Source organism: Sinocyclocheilus grahami, unplaced genomic scaffold, assembly GCF_001515645.1.
Source record: "Sinocyclocheilus grahami isolate Dianchi unplaced genomic scaffold, SAMN03320097.WGS_v1.1 scaffold1464.1, whole genome shotgun sequence".
NCBI classification, from domain to species: Eukaryota; Metazoa; Chordata; class Actinopteri; order Cypriniformes; family Cyprinidae; genus Sinocyclocheilus; species Sinocyclocheilus grahami.
This window is the reverse complement of record NW_015506643.1, coordinates 103,710-114,895: the sequence shown is the minus strand read 5'-3', so window position 1 is coordinate 114,895 and position 11,186 is coordinate 103,710. Positions and strand designations below refer to the sequence as shown.

Below are 11,186 nucleotides of genomic sequence, written 5' to 3'. Positions count from 1 at the left end.
TGATACAAATTTGGGTCTAAAAATTATTCAGACCGAGTCTGGGAAAAAAACTGAAGTTGAGGTTTGCATGAAGCTGGGTGACAGCATGCCCAGGAGACTACAGGCTGTCATTGAGGCTAAGGGTTGCCCGACAAAGTATTCATAGTTGTGTAAATACTGTCTTACTAACAGCTGTCTGGATTATTTTGGTTGATTGTAATCTATTACATACCTTTCTATCAAAATGATCTAACATTATCAAGATGAATTTGTTCTGACACAGTGTAACTCTGAGTTCTTGTCATATTTTATTACCATTTTCTAAACTATAGCGAATAAACTGTGATAATGTGAGAAATATTGAAGGTGTCTGAATAAATTTTGGTTTGACTGTATCTATTTGATAAATGAAGTTAACCAACTAACATTATACATACCCTTTTGGTTTCTGTACCCAATATTTAAAAAATTTACAAATGCAATAAAAATATTGGTATCGGTATTCTGTATCGGCAAGTACCAAAAATAAAAGTATCGGGCGAGTACTGGAAAAAGTGGTATCGGTGCATCCCTATTTCTAATTATGGAATATTTTTAATTAGTATATTATTTTTTTCAGAATATTATTTGTCTCTTGGCTATTTAAGTAGAGGACGTGGAAATGGTCGTCTGGTAGGACTGATGGCCTGATGATGTGATCCTTCTTAGGAGCAAATGTGGGCAAACCTTCGGAAGAAGTGTTGGCCAGAATCGTTGGGGACATTCAGGGCAGACGTTGGAGTTCATTAGTGACTAATATAGCATTTTGAAAGAGGTGGAACGTGTTTTTACACCGGAGAACATCCATGCTGTGCTGTTTTAACCTCTTAATTCAAATATATGAATGACTAGATCCAAGAAGCACATGCAAGGTTTTTATTGGAGGTGTCTCGTGAGGATGCGGCTCCAGAACAATTTTGTCAACAGAATTGTATTTGGTCACAGAGTGATACATCATTGAAGTTGATGAATAAACGGTATTTCAGTTGAGCAGTTGCTGTAATAATCAGTGCTAAAACGCTCTCATCAGAGGTTAAAGACCCCCTCTACGTTTCCTTAGCAAGGGGTTTCTAAATGCCTGCATCAGCACCGAGCCTGCTTTTGAATATAAATCAACTTTTTGTTTGTACATTATTGTGTTGCACACAGGATCATTTGTATGACTGAGCGCTCACGTGTGTGTTCGAGGCTGTCGAATCTTGATGCCGTGTAGGAGTGTTAACTCCAGTGGAGGTGCTATGGCAGCAGGGGGAAGTTCTGTTCTCCAGCGTGGTTACCGGTTGCTGTGCACATGCAGGGGGGGGGAGTGGGGGTGTGTAAACATACACACACACACACACATACACACACTGTCAGGGACTCTCCCGCTGAGTGGCATGAGCGGGCGATTAGCTGTGCTAGCGTCTGTGTTTACCAGCTCTCTCTCTCTCTCTCTCAGTTCTGCCAGCGCCGATGCACCTCCAGCCCTGTTTCTTTTCTTTAATCCACACCAGCTTGTTCCTTCTCTCGCTCTCTCTCACACTCTTGCACCACCTTATATTTTCACATTATCATAACAAAAGATGAGAGTATTTATTAAAGAGTTTAAGTACTTTTGATTTTTTTTTTTTAACAGGTTTTTGATAGCACAGTAGTTAATTCTTTCTTAAAGTGAACCTGACATAATTAAAATAGACCAGAATTGAATTTAATGTTCCTGGTCTTACTGGGAATGATTTATGTTACATGTTATTTAAAACTTAGCTCTTTTTTTTTGGAAATGACTTTCTCTTTTCACTGACATCTTTCATATTTATCAAACTATCATTCAGTCTATGTAACTTTTCACAATTCAACCAGTTACTGATAGATAAAATCAAGTCACACCCTAAAGTTAGGAATATTTTAGGAATATTATTTATAATTTAAATATTTGTGTACTAAATCTGGCATGCTGTCAGTTTCTGCAGACAATAATTTCGATGAACACAAAACCCTTACAGTAGTGCACTGCCAGCATAAGCCTAGCAGGCAAGTGTGCAGCATCACAAATAAACGTTTAAAATATGCAGCTATCAACATTGCTATTAAAATCACAGACGCCACAGATGCTGTCCATAAACATTTCAGTTGTAAATAACTCAGAATATTCCTTTAATGTTTTCATAAATGAAAATACCTCTGGTCTTCATCTGGTTGCAAAAACAATGCAGGGAAACAAAAATTGTTACAGTTATAGCCATGGTAACCATCACTTGGTAACAGCAACACATTCTATAAACAAAACACAAATGATCCCGTAGGTAGAACCATCTTATCTGCGTTGATCATTATCTTTCTTGTTTGCTCTCTGCATTACGCTCCTCCATCCATCCAATCCATCTCAATGTTCCGTCTGTAGGCAGGGCAGGCCAGGCTGGCGAAAGTGGTCTCAGTGAGCTCTCTCTTTCTCTCCAGCTAGCCTTGGAGCACGGCCTCCATCAGTCAGTAGGCCTGGTCGATGGGGCGTCTCTCTGGAATCGATGGCACGCCTGTCTGCTTCGTCCATCCTTCTCTCTCTGCCTCCGCTGTCCAGCCATGCCCTCTTGCCCACCCCAGTCTCTCTCTCTCTCTCAGTTCTGCCAGCGCCGATGCACCTCCAGCCCTGTTTCTTTTCTTTAATCCACACCAGCTTGTTCCTTCTCTCGCTCTCTCTCACACTCTTGCACCACCTTATATTTTCACATTATCATAACAAAAGATGAGAGTATTTATTAAAGAGTTTAAGTACTTTTGATTTTTTTTTTTTAACAGGTTTTTGATAGCACAGTAGTTAATTCTTTCTTAAAGTGAACCTGACATAATTAAAATAGACCAGAATTGAATTTAATGTTCCTGGTCTTACTGGGAATGATTTATGTTACATGTTATTTAAAACTTAGCTCTTTTTTTTTGGAAATGACTTTCTCTTTTCACTGACATCTTTCATATTTATCAAACTATCATTCAGTCTATGTAACTTTTCACAATTCAACCAGTTACTGATAGATAAAATCAAGTCACACCCTAAAGTTAGGAATATTTTAGGAATATTATTTATAATTTAAATATTTGTGTACTAAATCTGGCATGCTGTCAGTTTCTGCAGACAATAATTTCGATGAACACAAAACCCTTACAGTAGTGCACTGCCAGCATAAGCCTAGCAGGCAAGTGTGCAGCATCACAAATAAACGTTTAAAATATGCAGCTATCAACATTGCTATTAAAATCACAGACGCCACAGATGCTGTCCATAAACATTTCAGTTGTAAATAACTCAGAATATTCCTTTAATGTTTTCATAAATGAAAATACCTCTGGTCTTCATCTGGTTGCAAAAACAATGCAGGGAAACAAAAATTGTTACAGTTATAGCCATGGTAACCATCACTTGGTAACAGCAACACATTCTATAAACAAAACACAAATGATCCCGTAGGTAGAACCATCTTATCTGCGTTGATCATTATCTTTCTTGTTTGCTCTCTGCATTACGCTCCTCCATCCATCCAATCCATCTCAATGTTCCGTCTGTAGGCAGGGCAGGCCAGGCTGGCGAAAGTGGTCTCAGTGAGCTCTCTCTTTCTCTCCAGCTAGCCTTGGAGCAGGGCCTCCATCAGTCAGTAGGCCTGGTCGATGGGGCGTCTCTCTGGAATCGATGGCACGCCTGTCTGCTTCGTCCATCCTTCTCTCTCTGCCTCCGCTGTCCAGCCATGCCCTCTTGCCCACCCCAGTGCTGGACACACACACACACACACACACACACACACACACACAAACAAACAAACACACACGGACACATTTCCTTTAACTTACACATGCGTACATACACGTCTGGCCTCCCCACCAATTTGTCTGTGCATGTCAAATTGCAATAATTAAGCATTATTGATCTCAAATTCAATTAACTTCATTAACACAGGTCATGATAGCCGAGGAGAGATGGAGGGGAGGTGAGGAAAGGAGTGAGGGCATAGGACAAGATGAAAGAGGAGAAGAGAAGTGGATTGGTGCTATCTCATATTCTCCAGCCGCACACAGACAGCCTGTCTGCTTAAGGCTACAAACCATTTTCCTCCTAATGATATCACATTGCAGATAGTGGCATATTAGAGAGAGATACCTCCCATTATAAATGTGGGCTTTAGGGGCTATATATAGCAGCTTTAATTACCAACTACTTACTCTTTCGCTCTCTTCAGCTCATCCGCACACCCAGAAGTATTGGACCGGGCTGCCGACTTCAACTGCTGTCTGTATAAGTGAGGCCGATTGCAAACAAGAACAAATGGCAGCAGCTTGAGGGGTGTTAACTTGGTTCACACATACTGTATATAGTTCTACATTGTCCATGTATAGGAAGAAACACACACCAAAAATACATGACAGCTGAAGGCTGAGAAATTTGTTTTATTCTTTTCTTATATGCATATGTATTTTTAAATGTCGAATCCTTTAAAAAAAGTATCACAGTATCTACAAAAAAAATTAAGCAGCACAACTGTTTTTAACAGTTGTAATAATGTAATAAAATATCAAACTCTAAACATTCGATACATAGACACAGACACACACACACACACACACAATATTAAGACCATTTTCAACATTATATACCTGATACCGGATGTTGTTGTTTTTTCAACCTCAGATTCCAACGGTTTTGAAATCTAGCTTTGTTTGTGGATACAATTTTTGTGATTTCGTTATATATAATAACCTATTTTATATAACTTTAAAATGTTTTTGTACATTTCATTTATCACTTTAAAAGTATATATATATATATATATATATATATATATATATATCATATTATGTATGTATTCAATAAAATTGATTTATGGTTGACAGTAGCCACTTCATTTTAATTAAAAAGTGCACCTTAGTTCTTGCAGTCATTCAAACAATATAATCACAAATGGTTGAGTCATATTTGCATAACTTAGTTAAATTTGCATAACATTCAATCGTGTTTGCTTGATGAAAGGGCTTGAGGATTAGATTTATCACTATTATCTGTATTAAGATTTTTACATACTCTGATATGTTTGAAGACAGTATGCGTCCTAATAGTCCAGCCTAAGTCTGCAAGGTTACGCTCTCCATTGCTTAGAAAACAGCATTCTCTGCTGGTCGTCTCCCTGGATGTTCGAGTGTAAATTAGATCAAGCTCTTCTTCCAGTTTGATGCCAAATCATTGAGAGGTCATTCTCATTTTACCCCCACCCTACCAGTCTTGGATCCAAGCATCCTGTTTTCTAATTAAAACGGCACCTGTGTGGTGTGGGTAGGCCTGGATTGGAGCACTGGCTTCAGAAGGTCCAGGGATGAAATCTCAGTATTGTTCACAGCCAGAACACACAGACTCTAGTACATTGGGGGCTTGGGAACCTGGAATACAGCCAGGACATGCACCAACACTTGGTACGTGTAAGTGTGTGTGTCGCAGATTGTCGGGTCTCTCTCTCGTTAGCCCCTGCCTCTGCTTTCGTCTCATCTTTCTCCACCCCTCTCAGGTTACCTTGGGGCTTATGACCGATTGTTGTGTTGTCAAGCAGTGCTAATTCTGTGTTTGGTGTCAGAAAATGAATTTTGAACAAGCACACGTACACATGAGCATGTACACACATCTCAGATTTGCTGTAGGGCATACGCCTACTCACTGGCAATACTTACTCTGTGCTCTACATACAGTCAAGTTCAGGTCAAGGTTACATTGAGACAGGTTTGCTTGTACTTGAAGTGATGAGCAAATGCTCTCTCACTCTCTCTCTCTCTCTCGCTCGCTCGCTCTTTTTTGCCCATTGGCACACTCACCCTCCTTTTTAACTTTAATTACCAGCTAATCATTTTGTGTAATTATGTTTAAGGTTGACCTTACATTTTACATGTAGTGGTTTAGCAGGAAATTCCATGCTAAAACCTCCACTTTGTGTGTGTGTGTTGTAATCATTGTGAATAGGTTTAAAGTGTATACATTTGAAGGAACCAGGTTTTTACATTGCTATTTAGCCTTGATGTAAAGCTTGGCTTCTCCCTGCTTCCTGAACGAAGGCATTGTTCTCTTAAACAGCTGTCGTTTTGGCTGATTCAGAACAGATGGCTGTGTGTGAGCGTGTGCATGTGAGTTTGTGTGTGCTGCACGATCACAGTTGGTTGTGATTTGTGTAGGGGGCGATTCGATTTCACAGACTGGCTGTGATGTGTGTGAGAAGATGGATCCTAATAATAATGCTGTAAAAAAATGTTTGTCTTTGTTTTGAGACATCAGTAGTTGCTTAATTTTGTCCCCTTAATTTCAGTTTGGAACAAACATTCTCACACACACATGCACAGTTCAGAAAATCAAATAGCTAACTATTAGATATTTACAATTAAAACAAATGGTTTTAAGGAAGGATATAAATTCTATCACACTTTTTTATTTATTTATCAATTTGTATGCATTATGTTAATGTTGATAATACTAACAAAATTAATAATTAGTAGATTTGTAAATTAATTATAAGTAATAATTTGACTGCATAAAAAAAAATGTAATTAAAAAATAAATAAGAGAATTCTATTGAGTTTATTGAAACAGCACAGAATGCCTGAAGCCATGAGGTATGCACATTACAACTGCAAACTAAAAAGGGGTTTGTGTCTTTTCCAGTCTTCGGTCATTCTGCCAAGGGCTACAAAATGCCTGTCCTCATGTTGATGGCATTCTTTTTACTTTGTTGCTGTTGTTTCACAGCCATCATTGTTGCATCACACCAATGCTGTTTTGTTACACTTAAATGAAATCTCTAATCTAAAAAGATTGTTTTTAAGGGGCTGATACAAATTCATAAAATTCTAATTCTATGTAGTCTTTGTTGAGGAAATCATGGAATGTTCCTTGTATACAAATTGACATTGTATTTAGAATTAAATGTATATGCTGTGTGCTGAAGTTGTAGCATGAGTAGTTTGACGTTTGTGGTATTTAGACATGATAGAATGTGTTCACAGAAAACCAGTGTGTCCAATGGAGTGTCCTCTCTCTCCATTGTTTACATACCTGGTCAAAAGCATGATTAACTAACACAGTCAGGAATGCACAGAATTATTTCAATGCATTACATTTCTCTCTGTGTCGCTTTCTGCCTTTCTCTTTTTGCATGACTTCCACTGGAAGTTAAAAATCATATATATTTTTGTTGCTTATTTCTTCAGGCTTGCTCAAACATGACCATGTTTTTCATGAGCGTTTGCATTCTCCAGGCTAAACTGTAAATAATAACTTTCAACTTTCTAATCTTTCGTAATTGACACAAATGTGTTTGGTGCAGGGATTTTTATGTCGGAAATGTACATACAGTCATTTTTATTTACAAGCAGGCAAGCCTTTGCTGGGTAATGAGTGAGAATGCTTTCTTAATTTATATGGCGAGTGTGTCTGTTTGGGAATGCATTAGGGGCTGCTGAAGAAGCGTAAGACATATTAATTGACAGACAGGAACTGCTGTCTCTGAGGTTGATACAAGTAATTTATTACTTCTGAAAAGAATGCCACCTCCAGAATGTGCTTCATTAATTTCAAATTTAGTTTTAATTTCAAGCTGTTGCCCCTTGAGAAGAATAAGGTGGCAACTTCGATTTGAAGAGTCATTTTTTCCGTTCTTTTACCACCCCCCCACCCCCTGCCACACTCTTTTCAGAACAAAGGAGAGAAACATAACTTCATTCCATGTGGCAATGTAATGCAATTGGAAAGCAGAGAAGGAATTACTGCAACACTTTATAATATAAAAAAGTCTGACTGATTTTGTTTTTCACTGCTGGAGAAAACACACTGATGCCTGACATTTCTATCAGCTGTCTATACACCATACAAGGCATTGTAGGAATTAAATGTGTCAAATGTTCATCATTGGACAATGTGATAATGTTTTTTTTCTTTTATCTCTTTTTTTACCTGCAGCATATGTGCCAGAAGAGCTAAAGGAGGCTGCCTTACTAGATGAAGATGTTGAAGGAGATGATTCACCTGTGGAGGAGGAACCTGCCATGAAGTATGTGTGCCAGGACAATGACTTACTCCTTAAAGACAGGCAAGGCTTCCATGACTCTCCACCGGCGGATTTCTCCAGCCATGAAATGGACAGCGAGTCACACCTGAGTGAGTCCAGTGACCGCATGTCAGACTTTGAGAGTGCCTCAGTGAAGAACGAAGAAGATAGTTCAGCCAAGGAGCCCCTCACGTCTCTTTCATCAACTTCATCTGTGATGATGACGACAACAGCCATGCCAAGCAGTGAGGAGGCAACAACATTAGGCCCAGACAGCCTGGAGCAGATGAAAGCTATCTACACTAGCTTCCTGACCAACTCCTACTGGTCATCTCTGAATTTGAATATGTCTCAACAATCAGCAGAAAAGCCCCCACGTAGTCATAGTAGCAGCAGCAGTAGTAGCAGCAGCAGTAGCTGTGGTAGTGGCGGTTACGACTGGCACCAGACAGCAATGGCTAAGACCTTGCAGAATGTTTCACAGAACCAGAGTAGACTGCTGCACCCAGCATCTGAGCCAAACCTCTTCAGTACTGTGCAGCTTTATCGGCAGAGCACCAAACTCTATGGTTCCATCTTCACTGGTGCAAGCAAGTTCCACTGCAAAGACTGCAGTGCTGCCTATGACACTCTGGTCGAGCTCACCGTGCACATGAATGAGACGGGCCATTACCGAGATGATAACCATGAGACAGACAGTGAAGGTGCCAAGCGCTGGTCGAAGCCTCGCAAGCGTTCCCTGCGGGAGATGGAAGGAAAAGAGGATGCCCAGAAAGTTCTAAAGTGCATGTACTGTGGCCATTCCTTTGAGTCACTGCAGGACCTTAGTGTTCACATGATAAAGACAAAACACTACCAGAAAGTGCCTCTTAAGGAACCAGTAACTCCTGTGGCAGCCAAGATTATCTCTTCAGCTCGTAAAAGAGCCCCCATTGAGCTAGAACTCCCCAGCTCACCAGATTCCAATGGTGGCACCCCCAAGCCTACTTTGTCTGACCCCAATGACCTTCTTCAAAAGACCCCCAATCCCTATATCACACCTAACAATCGGTATGGACACCAGAATGGAGCTAGTTATGCATGGCAGTTTGAGTCACGAAAATCCCAGATTCTGAAGTGCATGGAGTGTGGAAGCTCACATGACACACTACAGGAGCTGACAGCCCATATGATGGTCACAGGACACTTCATCAAGGTTACTAATTCTGCCATCAAGAAAGGCAAACCTATCATGGAGTCGATGTCCACAACGGCTCCTAACACCATACCTACTAATGAAGACAAGGTACAGTCAGTGCCACTGGCTGCCACCGCATTTTCCCCACCACCACCTGCACCTCCTCCCCCTAGTATCTCCCCTGCCATCACACCCATGGAGATTAAAAAGGAGGAGAAGGAAGTGGAATGTACCAAGGAGACAAATGATAGCAAAGACAAGAAGGCAACAGAAAGTGAGACTGACGAGAAGTTTGAAGTCTCATCCAAATATTCATATTTGACAGAGGAAGATCTTGAAGAAAACCCTAAGGGGGGGTTTGACATTCTGAAGTCTCTCGAGAATACAGTAACATCTGCCATTAACAAAGCACAGAATGGCACACCCAGCTGGGGAGGCTACCCCAGTATTCACGCTGCCTACCAGCTTCCAAACATTATGAAACTGTCCCTGCGCAACTCAGGGAAAAGTTATCCTCTGAAATATATGTTTTCTGGAGAAGAGATCCTGTCTCCTATCAAAAGCCAACCTCTAATTTCTCCACCTAGTTGCCAAGCATCCCCTTTGCCCAAAAACAACTTCCATGCCATGGAGGAGCTAGTCAAAAAAGTCACAGAAAAAGTGGCCAAAGTAGAGGAGAACATGAGGGATCCTGGAGCTAGATCTTCCCCCCTTAGACGGACCACACCCTCCCCTTGCAGTAGCGATGCAGGGGAATCTGCCAGAGGCGAGTCCCCAAAGGAAAGGAGAGGAGCCAAAACCCCTGAGACTAATGGTGGCGGAAACACTCACAAAGACTCAAATGGAGATGCTCTTACAAAAGAGTCTCTGGAGAATGGTACTGACCATGTTGTCAAAGCCCCTATGTCTACCTTATGCAGCAGCACTGCTATTATAACCGACCATCCTCCAGAGCAGCCATTTGTCAACCCTTTAAGTGCGCTTCAGTCTGTCATGAATGTTCACCTAGGAAAAGCTGCCAAACCTGCCCTTCCGTCCCTTGACCCCATGAGCATGCTCTTCAAGATGAGCAATAGCCTGGCAGAGAAGGCAGCTATTGCTGCCTCCACTCCATCTCAGACCAAAAAAACCAACGAGCATCTAGACCGCTACTTCTACCACATCAACAATGACCAGCCTATTGATCTGACCAAAGGCAAGAGCGATAAGAGCAACTCCCTGGGATCCGCTGCCCTGTCCTCCTCTACCTCCACTCCCACCTCAATTTCACCATCATCAACCATCACCATGGCAAAAGCATCATCTGCTGTGGCTTCCTTCATGTCCAACTCGCCTCTGCGTGAAAATGCTCTGTCCGACATCTCTGATATGCTACGCAACCTCACAGAGAGCCATGCTTCCAAGTCCTCCACACCAACGAGTCTTTCAGAGCGTTCAGATATAGACGGATCAACGCCAGAGGAAACAGAGGAGATCTCTCCCGCTCAGAAACGAAAGGGTCGGCAGTCCAACTGGAATCCTCAGCATCTACATATCTTGCAGGCACAGTTTACCTCCAGTTTGCGGCACACGGGTGATGGCAAGTATATTATGTCAGACCTTAGTCCACAGGAGCGCATGCATATTTCCCGCTTCACTGGCCTCTCAATGACCACCATCAGCCACTGGCTGGCCAACGTCAAATACCAGCTGAGGCGGACAGGTAGCACAAAGTTCTTGAAAAATCTAGACTCTGGCCACCCTGTCTTCTTCTGCAGTGACTGTGCATCACAGATACGTTCCCCCTCTACCTATGTCAGCCATCTTGAGTCACATCTGGGCTTCCGGCTCAGGGACCTGGCCAAGTTGTCTGGAGAGCATCTCGTTAGCCAGATTTCACGCCATAGCAAGGGGCTTTCTGAGAAACTGCTTTCAACCCAAGCGCATTCTTTGGCCCATTCAATCCCCAACCC

At 41.5% G+C, this 11,186-nt stretch overlaps 1 protein-coding gene across 1 annotated transcript in view; it reads left to right on the top strand.

Moving 5' to 3' along the window:
• LOC107570485 (teashirt homolog 3-like) overlaps positions 1-11,186 on the top strand; it is a 41,059-nt gene that overhangs the window by 25,379 nt on the left and 4,494 nt on the right. Inside the window, exon 2 of the mRNA XM_016256713.1 lies at positions 7,964-11,184. Within this exon, the coding sequence (XP_016112199.1) occupies positions 7,964-11,184 (3,221 nt within the window). The remainder of the gene's footprint in view (positions 1-7,963; positions 11,185-11,186) is intronic.